This window comes from Sceloporus undulatus, chromosome 3, assembly GCF_019175285.1.
Source record: "Sceloporus undulatus isolate JIND9_A2432 ecotype Alabama chromosome 3, SceUnd_v1.1, whole genome shotgun sequence".
Classification (NCBI taxonomy): domain Eukaryota; kingdom Metazoa; phylum Chordata; class Lepidosauria; order Squamata; family Phrynosomatidae; genus Sceloporus; species Sceloporus undulatus.
Window position 1 is genome coordinate 68,554,249 of NC_056524.1, and position 15,727 is coordinate 68,569,975.

At 39.7% G+C, this 15,727-nt stretch overlaps 1 protein-coding gene across 2 annotated transcripts in view; it reads right to left on the reverse strand.

Annotated features, from left to right (window-relative positions):
• Positions 1 to 1,957: 1,957 nt before the first annotated feature.
• Positions 1,958 to 15,727, reverse strand: part of KCNJ6 (potassium inwardly rectifying channel subfamily J member 6) — a 178,559-nt gene continuing 164,789 nt past the window's right edge. For both annotated transcript variants that reach the window (XM_042460967.1, XM_042460968.1), the window contains exon 3: positions 1,958 to 4,629. In XM_042460967.1, the coding sequence (XP_042316901.1) occupies positions 4,304 to 4,629 (326 nt within the window). In that variant the 3' untranslated portion in view covers positions 1,958 to 4,303. The remainder of the gene's footprint in view (positions 4,630 to 15,727) is intronic.

Sequence of the window (15,727 nt, forward strand, 5' to 3'; positions counted from 1 at the left end):
AACCTAGAAGGGAACACAGCTTCTAGGGATTGCAAATTACAGATTCATCGTCACTCCATGTAACAACTGGAATTCTACTCATCAAAAGTCAGTATACAGATGAAATTAATGTGAAAGATCTATCACAGTGCAAAATTTCTACCTGCCAACTAGATTTCTCCTGAGTTATAGTTTTCAAAACATGATTTTGTATGCTTTTCTACGAAAAAAAATATCTTAAATTCTTCTGTTTACTTTTTTATTTCCAGATTAGGCAGGCATAAACACAAAATTAAGGCTGTACTAGTTTGCTTTCCTTTTTGAAGGAAATGTTTCACTTGGTTTGAATGGGCATTTGCACTATGTAGTTACAATTGTCTTATGCTCACACAGTTGTCTTTTTTTCCTGCCAAATTCCTTACTCGGACTGAGCAGTACTCTACCCTGATTGCTATCAAATTCCATGCATCTACTTTAGGATGATTGTTTTCAAGTTCATTTGGTCTACTTTACTTCTATTGAAGGAGAATTTCCAGAATTAACATAATATAGGTCCCTTGTTTTCTGTCCTCAACAACTATAATAACAACAGAAACTCTTCTTATCCGTTTTTTTCTCTAATCAAAAGGTTAATACATTTCAAATTATACTCTTCCTGAACCAACCAGTGCAATGTTTTACTATTTCACATTGCATGGATATGAATATTTTGTGACAATGCAACAAGTTAAGTCCTTGCACCATTATGTCATCAGCTCACATGGTCATCAGCAGATGCACTATTACGTTACTGGGACAATATCTTCAACAACACAGACAGAAGAGTGGATGGGTCAAAGAGTGCTTGTGATGAAAACGAGATATAAATGGTGTGAATGGGACTAATATTTATGCATGCCATAATGTACAATGGAGAATGTGTGTCTCTTGTGATATTGTTGCAATGCAACTTCTATCAGCCTTCCTCATTAGCTATGCTGGTGAGGGCTCATGGGTACTGCAGTTAAATAACATCTGAATGGCTATACATTTCCCATCCCTGGCATAATAGAAAATTCCAGTTCTGCCTAGCATGCCAGTGAATTAATTCTTGTATCCAAACTTACATCAAAAGACATTCAAGGCAGTTTCCTACATGGCAAATTTTACTGATGCCTGCTCACAGATTCATTCTCAGGAAAAACAATCTAGTGATCTTGTTCTGAAAGATTCTCCCCCTGTATTTGCCTTTATGGGGTAACCCTGAAAAGGAAGCTGGAAATATTACATTGAAAACAAGCCTGGTGGATACCAATCAGATAATATTTGGACATCTTATTGCTACTGCATATTTATTTGGGATGGGGCGGGGGGAGGGGAACGCTACAGTAATATGTGACAGGTTTTCCTAATGGGAAAAAAACACGATAACAATGAATTTTGACAGAAAGGTTATGCAGTGATTTAAATAACACATGCAGATGTGTCGAGAGGTCTTTTAATATGGCAAAACATTGGTAGGTTGTTGTCATACCCATGAATGTATGGAAAAGTTTATTTAGAGTATTTATTTAAATAAATAATATTTATTTATTTATTAAGTTGCTACGCATTTGTCTACATCTTTTGGGAGAGATTCAGTATCATGAGAGGACTTATCCTCAACTGGTCTTCCCCTCTGCAGCTCTACATGTGCCTCAATTCTACCCTGAAGGGCAGAGGACTTTCCAGAGCAGATCTGGGAACTGAAGTACTGTACTGCATGGGAAGTGGAATCAATCTTCCCAAGTTTCATGAATGGATCCCATTCTGCTAGTGAGAGAGACTAACTGGATACATTCCATTAATTGCTCCTTGATACATTGCATTGAAAATTTGTTGTTGTTGTGTACCTTTAGGTCATATTGACCCTAAGGCAAACCTATCACTGGGTTTTCTTGACAAGATTTATTTGGAGGGGGCTTGTCTTTCTCTGAGGCTGAGAGGTCATGGCTTGCCCAAGGTCAAGTGGGTTTCCATGGCTGAGCAGGCATTTGAACCCTGTTCCACAGTCCTAGTCCAGCATCCAAACCACATGCCACAATGACTTAAACATACATTATCCTAGAAGAAGACCATGGGACTGAAGGGAGCAAGTTTAAGAGCTTTGGATATAGTTCTCCTTCCTAATGCACGGGTCTGGGATCTGCGCAGTTGAATATACATGTGTGTGTGGAGGGGTGACCTCTGCTGTTTGCAGTGGCACGTGCACCCAGCACATGCACCCTTGCTGGGCATGCTCCATTCAAGCCTATGTGGCTTGAATAAGCATGAGCCTCTGTTTTCTTGGGGGGAGGGATCTGGAATGGATCCCCCAAGAAAATGGAGGGTCAACTGTATTTTGTTCTCTGGTGATTAGAACATGATCCAGTCATGAAGATGAACTAAGTATTTAACACTGCTCATTATCTTTGTAGCAGGAGCTAGAAAAGTGTGGCTTTTCAGGTATTGTTGGAGTGCAGATGCCATTAGCCTTTGTTGGCATAGCCAATGATGACTGAAATCACAAGCCAACAATATTTTGACAGTTACCTGTTCTCCCTCCCTATCTTATAGGTTCAGTGGCTGGGACAAATTAGCCAGTTTGTTCCAATGGAAGGTTCAAATTGAACATATACATGGTGCCAATAAGGATACAGATGCTGTACCGAGTCTAGACATAGTGTCTACTCATTGGCAGTTGTCAACCATTGAGAGAATGTAATACTGGAAAGCACTTAAGGCACTACTCATAAGTAAAGATGGCAGAATGAGGCCTACAAATTGTGCTCACTGACAGAAACTACATGTGTGAGAGGCTGGCATGCTGGTATCTCGTGAGAGATTTCTTTCTAAGGGTTGCCCAAAGGTGCAGCTCTTTGGGGGAATATTCAAGCTACAGTCGGTCCTCGCCTTACGCGGGGGATCCGTTCTGGATCCCGCCGCGTAAGGCAAATTCTGCCTATGCTTGAGCCCCATTGGAAACAATGGGGCTCGTGCATGGTGGCGCGGTGGCGCGGTAGCTCGCAGGGCACAACTGGCGCACGTGCCCATTAAAATGAATGGGATGCGCCGCCCCTTCCGCCCCGCGCGGCTTGAGCTCGTATGCTCAAGCCGCGTATGGCGCGGGTGCACTGTATATGAAGTACCTATTATGTTAATGAAATTCAGCTGAAATTCAGTTGTTTTCTTTCAGACAGAATGTCAGGTGAATATGTTCACTCTTGAATGATGTATAACATTCAAAAGTTTCCATGGCTTATATAGGTTATCTATCTACACAGGGTTTTTTTTTAAACTGCATGGTTTTGAAAACCAAAGAGTTTCCCAAGGTATTGCACTTAAAGAGTAATAGTTCAACACACACACATCTCTTACAGACAAATGCCACACAAAGAAATTCTTGCCTTTGACAAGAATCATCCACAGTTAAATTCTAGCTGCACAGCCCAAGTAACCATAAATGGTTTCGCCATGTAACATGACAAAGAACAGGATCATTTTGTAAACAGTATCACAGTATATCAGGAATCGTGTTATAATTTCTTCGCCCTCACCCCCCAGACCTATGGCTTTTTAGAGTTAGGTAAATCATCGCTTAATAAAACAGTGAGGTACTCTAAACAGCTGCCAGTCTGGTGCAATGAGGAAATTGACATGCATTAAACAGGGCAGTTATATCAGGCTGCAAAACAAACTTGAATTAACGGGTATTAGAATAGAAATGTTTTCTTCATGGTGGGTTTCATTCTTTTTTGCATCCTATTATGTTCTAATTATATGTCTAAACTTACATTAATTAAACACATATATACATTATTTAGAGGTCCTTTACTACAGTACTTTTGTACATGCTGGGTTTATTACTAAACTCAAAGAAAAAGAAATTACATAAGGCATATATATGTACAGTATCTCATTGAACTGCAAATGTTTCTCTTCATCTTGGGTCTTAAAGCTGCAATGCAGGCATCTCATTCAAAACTGTCTTGGAGGAATATATTTAAAAAGCTGAAGTTAACGCTTGGGACATGAACATTACTTACAGTCACTCCATTTGTTTTTGGCCCAGGGTAATAAACTTCTGCCCTTAATCTTAAAAACAAATTCTAAACCATATACCTGCATACAAGGACATTGGTTGTTTTTTTTCCCCAGTTGAAAAAGAGAACAATGATAAGAGAATATATGGTAAAATAAGGAATATTGCAGCTTTAGTCAAAATGTTTGCTTATCTTTTGGCCAGGCAGACATTTTAGTCCTTAAATGTATGTTCTTCCTTCTCCATTGAAAGGAAGATATGTTATTTTCTGTACCATCGTAAGTTCTAAACTTTGGACTCATTCTCTAAATTGGCCACATCGCCATTCCTTTCTGTTTGTTCTTCTTGGCTCTTGGCCTCCTCCTCAGGATCCATTTCGGCATGCTGGTCTAATTGGCTGGACACAGACCACGTAAGGGGCAATTCTGCTTTACTGGCCATCTCTGCCAGTTCTTTGGCACTACAAGGTGGTGTGTTGGTCTCATATGTTTCATGAAAATTGTTGTAATCAACTTCATAAAATCCATCCTCTAGGGTGAGGACAGGTGTGAACCGATAACCCCACAGGATCTCACTGGTAACGTAAGAACTTCGGGCTTGGCATGTCATTCCTGGGAAGAAAAAAAAGAAAGAAATTGAAGATCAAGATACCAGAAAAGTCTTCTATATAGTTTGTGAGTAAAGAGCTGAGGTTGAAAAGAATGCTGAACTCTGCAAGAGAGTAAACTATTTGCTACACTGAAGATCTACCAGGGTACAAAAAATGATGGAATTGTATTATGTAAGGAAAGCAGCTGGAAGAATGTTCCTTCAGGCTGCATCTGCACTGCAGAAGTAATCCAGGTTGACACAATGTTAACTGCCATGGAATGCTATGGAATTCTGGGATTTGTAGTTTTGTGAGATATTTAGCCTGCTCTGTCAGCTCAGATATCCCACCAATCTATAGATCTCAAAATTCCATAGCATTGAGCCATGGTGTCAAACAGCATTATTTCTGCAGTGTGGATGTCACATCAGAGTTTTCTTATATCTCACATATACATGGTATAATTATCAACTGACAAGCGACTTAAACACTCAGACCCATACAACCTCACAAATTGTGTCAGAAAATCTTAATAACATGTATGTCATGTCAGGGATGATGGGAGTTGTGGCTCTTCACCTGGCCTGGAACTCACCACCTGGTTGTGCACCACGCTGACCAGTTTTGGCCAGTTGTTGAATCTTTGCAAGAGTTGCAGAGAACTGGCTGAAGACCCCGACAAACTCTCCAAGCCTTCTCACTCTTGCCTCCACAGAAGTCTTCACCCTTCTTCACCAGGGTCCTGCTGGTTCTTGTAGCTTCACCCAAGACACCAGACAACTCAGTAGTCTTATATAAAAGATCTACTTTATTCTACTATATACACAGCTCCAAACAATACTCAACTCCTCACTCTCCAACCCACACAACAATCCACTACAACCCACAAAATGCATTGGGATGTATAGTCCTTATTATAGCCATATCATGGTGCCACCTACTGTGGTCTGCTTCCACCCAGTAGGCGTGTACATCATTCCCATTGGTTCTCTTTGTTCATCCCACAATTAATGATTTCATCATCTCAGCCTTGACCACTTAACAATTGTCAGGTGTGTTCAATTATCCACTTTGCAATTCTTGTCCTTGGCATTCAGCACTTGTTAATTGTCTTACCATTCACACCTGTGTGGTTCTCTATTGGCTTCTGCTGAGTCACTCTGACTCTCACATACAAGTTTTATTTCACTACTGTATGTCCCATGTTGCTTTTTCCTTAACATGTCAGCATGAAATGAGGTTTATTTTTCAATACTGAAAAAAGGGTCCCTGATGGATCCATGTACACTCATTCTTATATCGTGCAGTGCATCCACATGTACAATTTTGGCACTTTGATACCAGATCAACTGACATAGCTCCATTCTATGGATGCTTATGATGTATTATTTTTAAAAGATATTCAGAATCCTATGCCAGAGAGATCATACCCCTCACCAACACTACAAATACCAGGATTCCATAGGATTAAACCATGGCAATTAAGCCAAGACAATATCATTGTCCTCTTTTTCAAATGGAAAAAAAGCTATAATTGATGCATCCTTGTTGGTCTTTGTTCTGAAGTGGTATCTGAGTAATGCCTTTAAAAGAAATGTTATGAAAGTTAAAGTAGACCCAAGTTTACACCAGAAATAAAAGCACTTACAATCAAGGTATCATGGCAGCTGGTTTTATGGAACTGAAACTTTCCCCCCCTGCAAAACCCATAAAAATGGTTAGGCCAAGATCCTGTATTGGCAGACATAGTTATGACAAGGGAGTTCTGCCATCATAGCTACTTCTGCAGATATTACCCCTAGAAAAACCTACCTCTTAAGCTAGGTAGTGCCTAAGTGAAGGGTTTCTGAGCCACTGTAGATTGAAGCACTTGGAAAGGATGACTGCAGTGCTGTCCCAGAGTATGTCCCAGGGTATGTTAAGACAGGCAGCTGGAGAGATCCTTCAGGGTCATGTCACAAGTGCTTCTCTCAATGGAGAGGTCATTTACCTGCACCTGAGTCTACAGTGTCTCAGAAAGCCTTAGGCTGGAGTACTGCCTGACTTAAGATGTAGGTTTTGGGGGTCAAGTTTGGTCACTGATGGTCTTAAATGTGAATCCTTAATGTTATGAGATCATACCTCCAGCTTGCAGTCGCAGAAATACTGACCAGTATGCCAGCCATTCGTTCAACCAACTCACCAAGAAGGCCCTCTCCGTGTCCATATCAAAGATGTCTGCCATGCTGGTGGGACTAAGATAAATACTTGAGGATCTTAAACATTGGGCAGGTTCATATTGTATATAGAGTCCCCATTTAATGATGGTTCTACTCTAGCTGAGACTGATTAATAAGATTCAGACCATTTTTTCTTCCTCTTCTCTCTCAACAATTAGCATGCATGGCACTGGCTTCTCTCTCTCTCTCTTTCTCAACTATTATTGAATGGAGCATTTGAAAGGAAATGCATCAGCAAATGCTCCATGTAACTGTGCCCTTGTGATTTTTAGCAGTTTGGAAAAAAATCCTTTTTTGGATCAAAACTCTAGAATAGTCCAGCTACTGGCCATGTAGAACAATAACTCTTTAAGCTTTGGGTTTTTTTTAAAGATTAAAAGCAGACAAAAGATGTAAAAAGAAATCCTGATGAGGAAAACTGTGAAGAACCAGACTAGATGTGGCATTAGTCCTGTGGCTTGGGTATTCTTCTATTAGCAAATAGCTGTGGGTGACGGAGAGGGATGGTTTGCACATATCAGATGGGGAATCTGGCATGGCAGAACTTGGAGGGGGGGATGTGCAGGAGTGAAAGCAAAAAATTCCACACAGAACATAAATATGGTTTGAAACAACAAGTAGTCATAGCAAGATACAACCATCAGTGAAGCAGAATAAAAGTAGAATAATGACTCAAACTAAACCTTTATTCTTAAGGTCTTGTAGTCCTGATTAAAATCCCAGCTGACCACATTTGTTTCTCATGATGGGAAGAAAGCTGAAGAAATCCTGAAAACTATACAGCAACCCAGAAAACTAGTCAGGAATACCCAATAGAGTGAATGGAAAATCCAGTCTGGGGGTTTGTGATGAATTATTTATCTTAGAACTCTTTGCTGAGGCTTATACTAGTGCTCGGGAGACAGACATTACAACAGACTGATGTAACAAGTTGTACCTCTTCTCAAAATTATTGTGACCCTCCATTATAGCATCTTAGGATTTGATTATATATGGCAGATGAGAAGTACATACACAGCTGTCTGGTTTTATAGACGAACCAGTCATTCTCATGTGTGGAGTACAACTTTTATCCATTTGGCTGAAATGGGATTCTGTTTCTGTCAAGCAGGCAGATGTCTTTGTAAAACCTAGGATAGCAGTACAGCAGAAGTAGAAAATTGCAGGAACCTACAGGGCTACATTAGCCCCCAGGAGACCTTGGATGGTCACCCCCAATTAAAAAATAATGTTTTGCCCCCAAATTCTCTATAGGATGGTGTCTTTTTGCTATATTTTTGCCCCTCTGGACCATTTTCAGCCCTGGAGAGAGTATTCTGGAGCAACAGTGAATGTCCACCAGTCACTTACTATTTTTAAAAGCCCCCCCCCTGCCAAAAACGTACGTTGCCCACCTATGCAGTAGGGGGAAAGACAGGAAAATATCTGCCCTTCAGTTCATATCTCTGTTCCTGCGCCTGTTGCTGAAGTCCAGCCAACATCTGAGAAAGACTATTGCTCATCCTCCAGTATTTCATAGATGAAAACTGGGACACATGCAACCAAGCAACATCAGTGCTGCTTGGAGTCACTTCTGGGTCACCAGGAACACATAGATTCAGCCTGGTAAGTGAGGGCATCAGACCGAAAATTGGTCTCCTGGAGAGGAATACTTTGACATTCTGAAGCCTGACAACAAGGCAGGTAAAAATGGATAAGCTAGGGAGAGATTGGACAGAGAATAACTAATTCTCAATATAACATGCTCTCCAGCATTTCACAAATGAAAACTGGGACACATGTGGCCAAGCATCACAAGAGTTATGTCAAAGTGCCAAAGTTTATTGAGGAAAAACACACAAGAAGAGTCTGCAGGAGCTTGCTTTTGGTTCAGCCTACTGGAAAGGGTAGGATTCTATTCCCTCGTCTCTGCTCCTCCTATCATGTTGAGTGCAATTTGAGCCTAATGTTTGCACAACATTTGGAAGGCTACATTTCCCTGCAAGGGAGGTAAATGCTTGCCTTGTCTCTTATATCTTATATCCTTTTGGCAGATGTCAGTTTTCTGGCAGGTACATGTAGGTAGATTAGAATGGCCACCTCTTCAGCTATGTAATTGTAACAACAGTTCACAACAAATGTGAAGAGGTAAGTATATTCTTGATTTTCTTTCAAAGCCCTACAAGCTGTAAAGGCTGTGCTTGAACAAAACTTCCTTGTACCTATACAAGGAGTATTCCTGAGATCTTCAGAAAGGGATTTAGATTTCAGCATAGAGATTGAGACCCATGTCATTTTGGGCCTATGCCAAACTGGCTTGTTTTTTAAATCAGCAAATTGGAGTCTAGCCCAGAGCTTGGAAAATTTACTAAACTAAAACTTCCATAAATGCATGTTATGGGACTTCTTGAACCAGAAAGGAAGCTTCCAAAAGTCTGCTCCAAACCAGATCTTGAGACGTAGTGGAAAGGAATTAAAATTTCTGCAGACCAAATAGTTCCTGACTCTTCATCCTGAGGAGATCCTTCAGTTCACTGACATGCAGTGGCAGTTCAGTTTCGTATTTGCGGTACCGGACATTGCTGTTGCCATTTGTGGCTTCTATCAATTCTGTGGAGGAAAGTGCTTTGTTCAGCCAGACAGATGTTAATGAAACCTGATGTCTGGAAATGTAGCGTAAAGCAAAGACGTGCTCTTCCGCCCTAGATCATTTGGCTACATGGCATGCGGTAAAATCTGCCATTTAGTGGGGTCAGGCAGGCAGTTTAGTGGCAAGGCTGCTGCTTTAAAGTGAGGGGACAGAACAGCAAAATGGGTGCATGTGTTCAGATATGAATGCACTGAATGACAGTTTTCCAAGTGGGGAGCAGACTGCCAGAAGGATATAGAGCAAGGGGAGGCAGCAAATAGAATGAAAAAAGAAAGAAGGAAAATAGCCTGGTGCTTGGAAGCAATGCATTCCAAGTAGCATGTTCATTTAGCGGTAACAAGGACATCATGATGGCCTTTTTGAAAATACTGTAATGGCTGATAATGTATCCCTGAATCCTATTGGTTGGATCAACTAGAACAGATCCATTAAATCTGTGGGATTTCCACAAGGGTTGATTCAACAGATCTACCCTAGTTAGGCCTAGCAATAGTATCTTAGCTCTAATTATTATTTCTTTTCAAGAAACAAGTGAAGATTATTCTCTGTCTCTGATATTTACAGCAGAAATGATTGTGGGTATTTTGAGGATAACTGTACACCTCCCAAATTTTAGACTACTTCCTTATTTTTTAAAATGAATTTTAAAAAGGAACTAAAAAGTCATAGAAAAGTAATGAGCAACAGAACAAGTAAAGTAGAGACTGGATGATGGATCAAGTTAATGGAGAAACAAAGCAATGTGGAAAATGAATATTGAGTAACAACTTTTGAAATCTCATGTTCTTTTCAAATTGTGTTTCAAACTGAGCACAGGTCTGTCAGCATTTCAAATCAATGATGCTTTCAAATAGAAGTCTGTCCTTTGTAACACCACATAAATATTTGAATATATTTATCTCCCCAAATAATATTTTCATGCACCCAAGTTTACATGAAAAATTATTTGCTGAGAACTTCCAGGCCAGTTTTACTTTCATTTTTACAACTGAAAATGAATAGCAGCAGGTGAGGGAAAGGGGAATGTCATATTAAACTTATTTCAGATCACCTCCTCCTTTATTCCTGTTCAGCCTGCTGAGAATTCACTATGAATGCCTAGACACTTTCGAGTCTATTTTCAGAATCTTAAGGACTTAATATAATACATTATATACAAACTAAATATAATTTGCCAAAGATGAATGTTATAAAAACTGATAGGATTTAACGTACAGTCCTGACTAGTAGAGCTACCACTGGCTAGTTGAAGCTGTGATGATTTTAACTCCTCTGACCTATGCTCCATTCAGCAAGTCCTCCCCCCCCCCCCCCCAGAAGAAGACATCTTCCTGCCCAACTCTACCTGCAATTTTAGGGAACTTGCTTGGACTGTTTTAACTCAGTTTATCATTTAATCACTTTTTATGAATTTGATTATGTTTTTATGATCGGGGGGAGGGTTGGGAGATGGTTTTTTTTGGATTGTACCATGTTTTATGTATATACTGCTGTAATCCACTTTGATTCCTTGCGAAAAACCAGAATATAAAGAAATTTTATTGTTGTTGTTGTTGTTGTTGTTGTTGTTATGTGTCACAGGAATCAGGTAGTTAGAATACAAGAGCTGTTGAGTAGTTGATTCAGTCTAGGTCAGTCATAGCAGGATGACTGGAGAAGTAAGAGGGTGTTCAGCAAAACAGAAATCTGGCTAAAAAAGGCCAGGATGAAGTGAATCAGGATCATAAGTTGTTGCCAGTCCAAGGTCAAAAACACTAATACTGGAAAGTGCTGCTAGTTGCCAAGAAAGGAGGGTTGACAGCAACACATTTCCAGGGAGTGATTTGGAAGATTTATAGGCAACTGTTTCAAGATCCCAGGTGTCTAATTAGGTCAACATCTCTTACTTAACTTCTGGGAATGGCACAATCTTTCATTGTCTCCTGGTCATTTGATGAATGATGGCAAGTGATCTCTAGAGCCTGCATCCTCTTGCTAGAGAGCATGCCCCCCTTGTGTATCAACCCCCAGTTCCTCTGACTCAGATAGAGTCTTGTTATCAGCAGCTGCAGATTCCAATCCAACCTCCTTCTCACTGCCTGAATTGTCAGACTCTCACAAGTCAGTTATGACACCCTTCCACTCTAAAGATGCAGTAAATAAGTTAGGACTCCCTTCATCCTTGTCTAACTTTGTGCCAGTGTTGTGGCTAAGTCCCTGGGTTGAAGGAAAATTGGATCTGGCATAATGCAGCCCCTGGTGCCATTCTATCTTCTTCTTTTTTTGGCTTTCTACTGGCAGATCTTAGCCAGCACATTATTTTTCCTGGCAGATTTTGCTTTGTTGGCAGATCTCTGAGATCACCTGGCCAAAGAGGGTTCTGTAGATTTAGACTTATGCCTACAAACTGACACATTTTTGTGCTAGGATCATCCTCTACAGGGAAAATATATTTTAGGTAGACTTGCTAATGCAAAATACACAGTCATTTTGCTTTCAGAAACCCAAATTGTGGTACAAAGCAGCCTGCTTTTGTGCATTTTACCTCTTCTATGTGTCTCCCATCATATTTTTTTCTACTGCTGCCACTTGGTGATTATCTTTGAGAATTATGCATTAAGTATAATACCCTAAAAGGAGCTGGACAGACATCTCTGTGCTTCTGGACATGTCAACATGTGATAGGGAGGTAGGATTAAGAAGAATGATCTTAATCCCCTCTACCCCTAGAGGACTTTTGTTTGGGGGAACTTCTTAGGCCTTTTCCACCTTCATCTTTCTCCTGTACTGTTGCACCTGACAAAGGTCTTCTGTATCTCTCTGGTTTTGAGTTGAGTGTTGTCATCTTCTACGTATTTGGCAATAAAACAGCCATCCCGCAAATCTCTTCTGATAACATCTAATTTCACTTTCTGGTCACTTTCACCCATTTCTCTCACTTTGACCCTGCTACAGTCTTTGAGAATAGTGTGTTATTTCAGAGAGAGATAGAGAAACCCATGAGGAAAGGCTGAATGGCAGTAAACAAAGCACATGAAGCTATTCCAAATAATCACTGTGAGATTGTTGCCTGCATTGTCTTCCTGTTTTATATGGGTGAGTTATAGACCGTGATCAGTTAAAAATTGTGGTATAGATCCTCAAAGAGGTTTCTTTTTAATTTTAAAATAAAGTGGACCAGTATGTTTCTTTCCCTTCTCCTTTCTTTTAGTTTTTTAAAAGAGTTACAGTACTATAGTGTACCAGTGAAATGGCAGTTTTGCACTAGATAACTTTAAATTTAAAAAAATTAAAATTCAGAGAGGAGAAAATTTTTCTTTCAAACCACAGGACAACTTCAGCAAACCATTCCCTCATCTACAAAAACAAAACAAAACAGATCTGAGAAATTGCTATAAACAGTTGGTCGTTCCTATAGAATGAGTGGACATGGATTTCCTATTCAGTCATGGAAACCCACTGGGTGACCTTGGGTAAGTTACACACTCCCAGCCCCAGAAAGCCCTGTGATATGTTCAACGTAAGGTTGCCATACGTTGAAGGCAGAGCAGCAGCAGCAGATATTTAACCCTCATGCATCAGAATTAAGAGAAAAACATGCACGGAGTGAGTTGTGGTACATATTCTGAACTCAATGAAGATTTCAGAGGATGAAAGGTTATTGTACATTCTTCTACTTTTTGACCCCAGTGAGAATGCCTGGGTCCCTCTGAATGGGGTCAGCCAATGTTGCTGGATTATGGTTTTCCAAACAAAAACAGCAACAACAACCCCCAACCCACAAAAGAGTATAGATTTTTTTTGAGCTGCCGCAAAACAAAACAATACTGGCAAAATCCAATAGATTTGCTGGGTTTTTTGTTTGTTTTTTGTCTTTTTATTGTATGCAATAAGTGGCAGGAATTTTGAAATTTGTTTTTTAAAAACCTACTGTTCAAGTGACAATGCACAGAATGTTTGCACTGTAGATCTCACACTGTTATCAAACTTGCCAAAGCAATGCTAATGTGTGCTGTGTTGATATATACTCAGCCTATGGCTGAACGTGTCTATTTTTCATTATCCTAACATTATCTTGTCACTGCTATGTGAAAGTAATAGGTCACAAGATGTAATCAATTTATTGGTATGGCTAATTAATTAAAGCATTGTTCTTAATTTTTAAAAAAAATCCCAGTGTGATTTAAAAAGGCAGTTTTGCACATGATAAGGAGAAAGTGACAATCATTTTCATTGGATAATTCCAACTTCTTTTGTTCTGGGATTTTCTGGTAACATTCTGTTGTTGACATTCTCTCTTTTTAGCAGTTAACATTATTATGAATATTCTGTAATACCATAGCCACAGAGGGAATGACAAAATATACTTGTATCTAAGCAGTAGATGTTTTTCTGTATATCTGAATGTGCCACATATAATTTACCTGAATCTCATTTTAATTGAATTCAGCTAAATGAATGGATGCTAACTTCATCAGACAGCAATAAGAGATGGAAAGATTATTCTTTGAACTTACATTTTTGGTTGACCAAAATATTTATTTCGCAGTCTATGAATTTTACCATAAAGATCATTTGGTTTCTTTTTGCACTTAATAAAATGGGCCCAATCATCATAATGTGAAAATTACCTTTGTCGTTTGAGGGGAGGAGAAAGAAATTTAACTGTCAGCAGTGAGAAGACAATTAGCAGATTTCAGAGAGTCATTGGGACAGTTCAGACAGTGTTGGAAGAGAATAAATGGGAAATGATGGATAGATCCAGCTGCAGTAAACATATGGTGAAACTGAACAACAAATTATCAGGAGATGCTGAAGTGAATATGCTGAGATTAAGTGAGCGGAGCAATGAAAATAGTTTAATACTAGGTTTGTAAGATATCCTTTTAGGCTGATGGATATATTTCCCCATGTATTTGCTTGCAAACAGGAAAAATGTCTAATATATTGCAGCTAATTGTTTTAATTAGAATAAATAAATTCATAACTGTTCAGTATTTATTTGCAACTGTTGGCAAACTCCATCTCTGGCAACAATCTCTCATACATGGTCTTCTCATAGATGGGAATAGAGCGGACTGGTGGAATGGCAGACACACAGACACACATGACAGTGTACTTGCACATCTCTAGCATGTTGTGTCAGGAGCTCTGTACATGAAGATATCATTGTTTTCATTTGATAATTGTGTGCTAGTGAAGTCCTGGTTTCTCCTTAATCTGAGAAGCAAAAGGGTGTCACTAGCTATAACTAGTTCTATAATCAATAAGGCCACAATCCACTGGTGTACTTCCACCAGTGGAATTGGCATGAGGACAATTCTCCTCCACCCCCATACAGGGTAACCCAATACCCCACCTGCAAAGGAGGACAAGGCACCAGAAAATGTAGGACATTCAAGAAAAATATAGGACATGACAAAAATCAAAGCTAAAAACACTAATCTAAATATAAATTCATGCTTCCTAGTCATGCTCAAAAGGGAGGACATTTTGGAATTCCTCCTGGATAGAAAGTTGAAATGGAGAATATGTCCTAAAAAAGGATATCTGATTACTCTATCCCTATAGCCTCCCACATGCTCTAGAAACTTGTTCTTGAGGTATGGGAAACTCTCTGGAATGGGTTTCAGACACCACAGAGGACTGTGGGGCAAGGTAAGAAAGGGTGCATCTGCACTGTAGAAATGATGTTGTGTGACATCACTTCAAGTGCTGTAGTTCCATTCTACGGAATCTGGGGATTTGCAGTTTTACAATCCTTCTTTGCCAAAGATTTCTGGTGCCCCATAAATCTACAGATCCTAGGATTCTGCAGAATGGAGCCATGGCAGTTAAAGTGGTGTCAGATGACATTATTTCCACAGTGTAGATGCACCCAAAGTTTTGATTCTGCTGGCAGAAATAGCAAGATCAAGCTGAAGTACACTGTTGGATCCTGTTCTAAGGCTGGGGTTGCAGGGTAGTTCTGACAGAGAATCAGGACATTGTCCTCTAGTAAGAATTCTGCCATTGCTTCTAATGAATTTTTCCTCAGTCTCCCAATTTCTAGCATGATAGTACTGTAATGTAAAACTTCAGCTGAGTATTTAGAAATGTAATGTAGCAAAAGGGGCAGGCAAAGTAACCAAAGGAATGCAAACACAGCAGATATAAGAATTCTGGGTGTGCAAGTTTTTCAGTGTCACTCTCTGCAATGGTAGACATTTGGGAACAGAAGAAAAAAAATCATTGGGAGGCAGAATTCTTATGGGGGGAGCAATGGTCTTATTCCTCCCCCCCCATAGCTACAT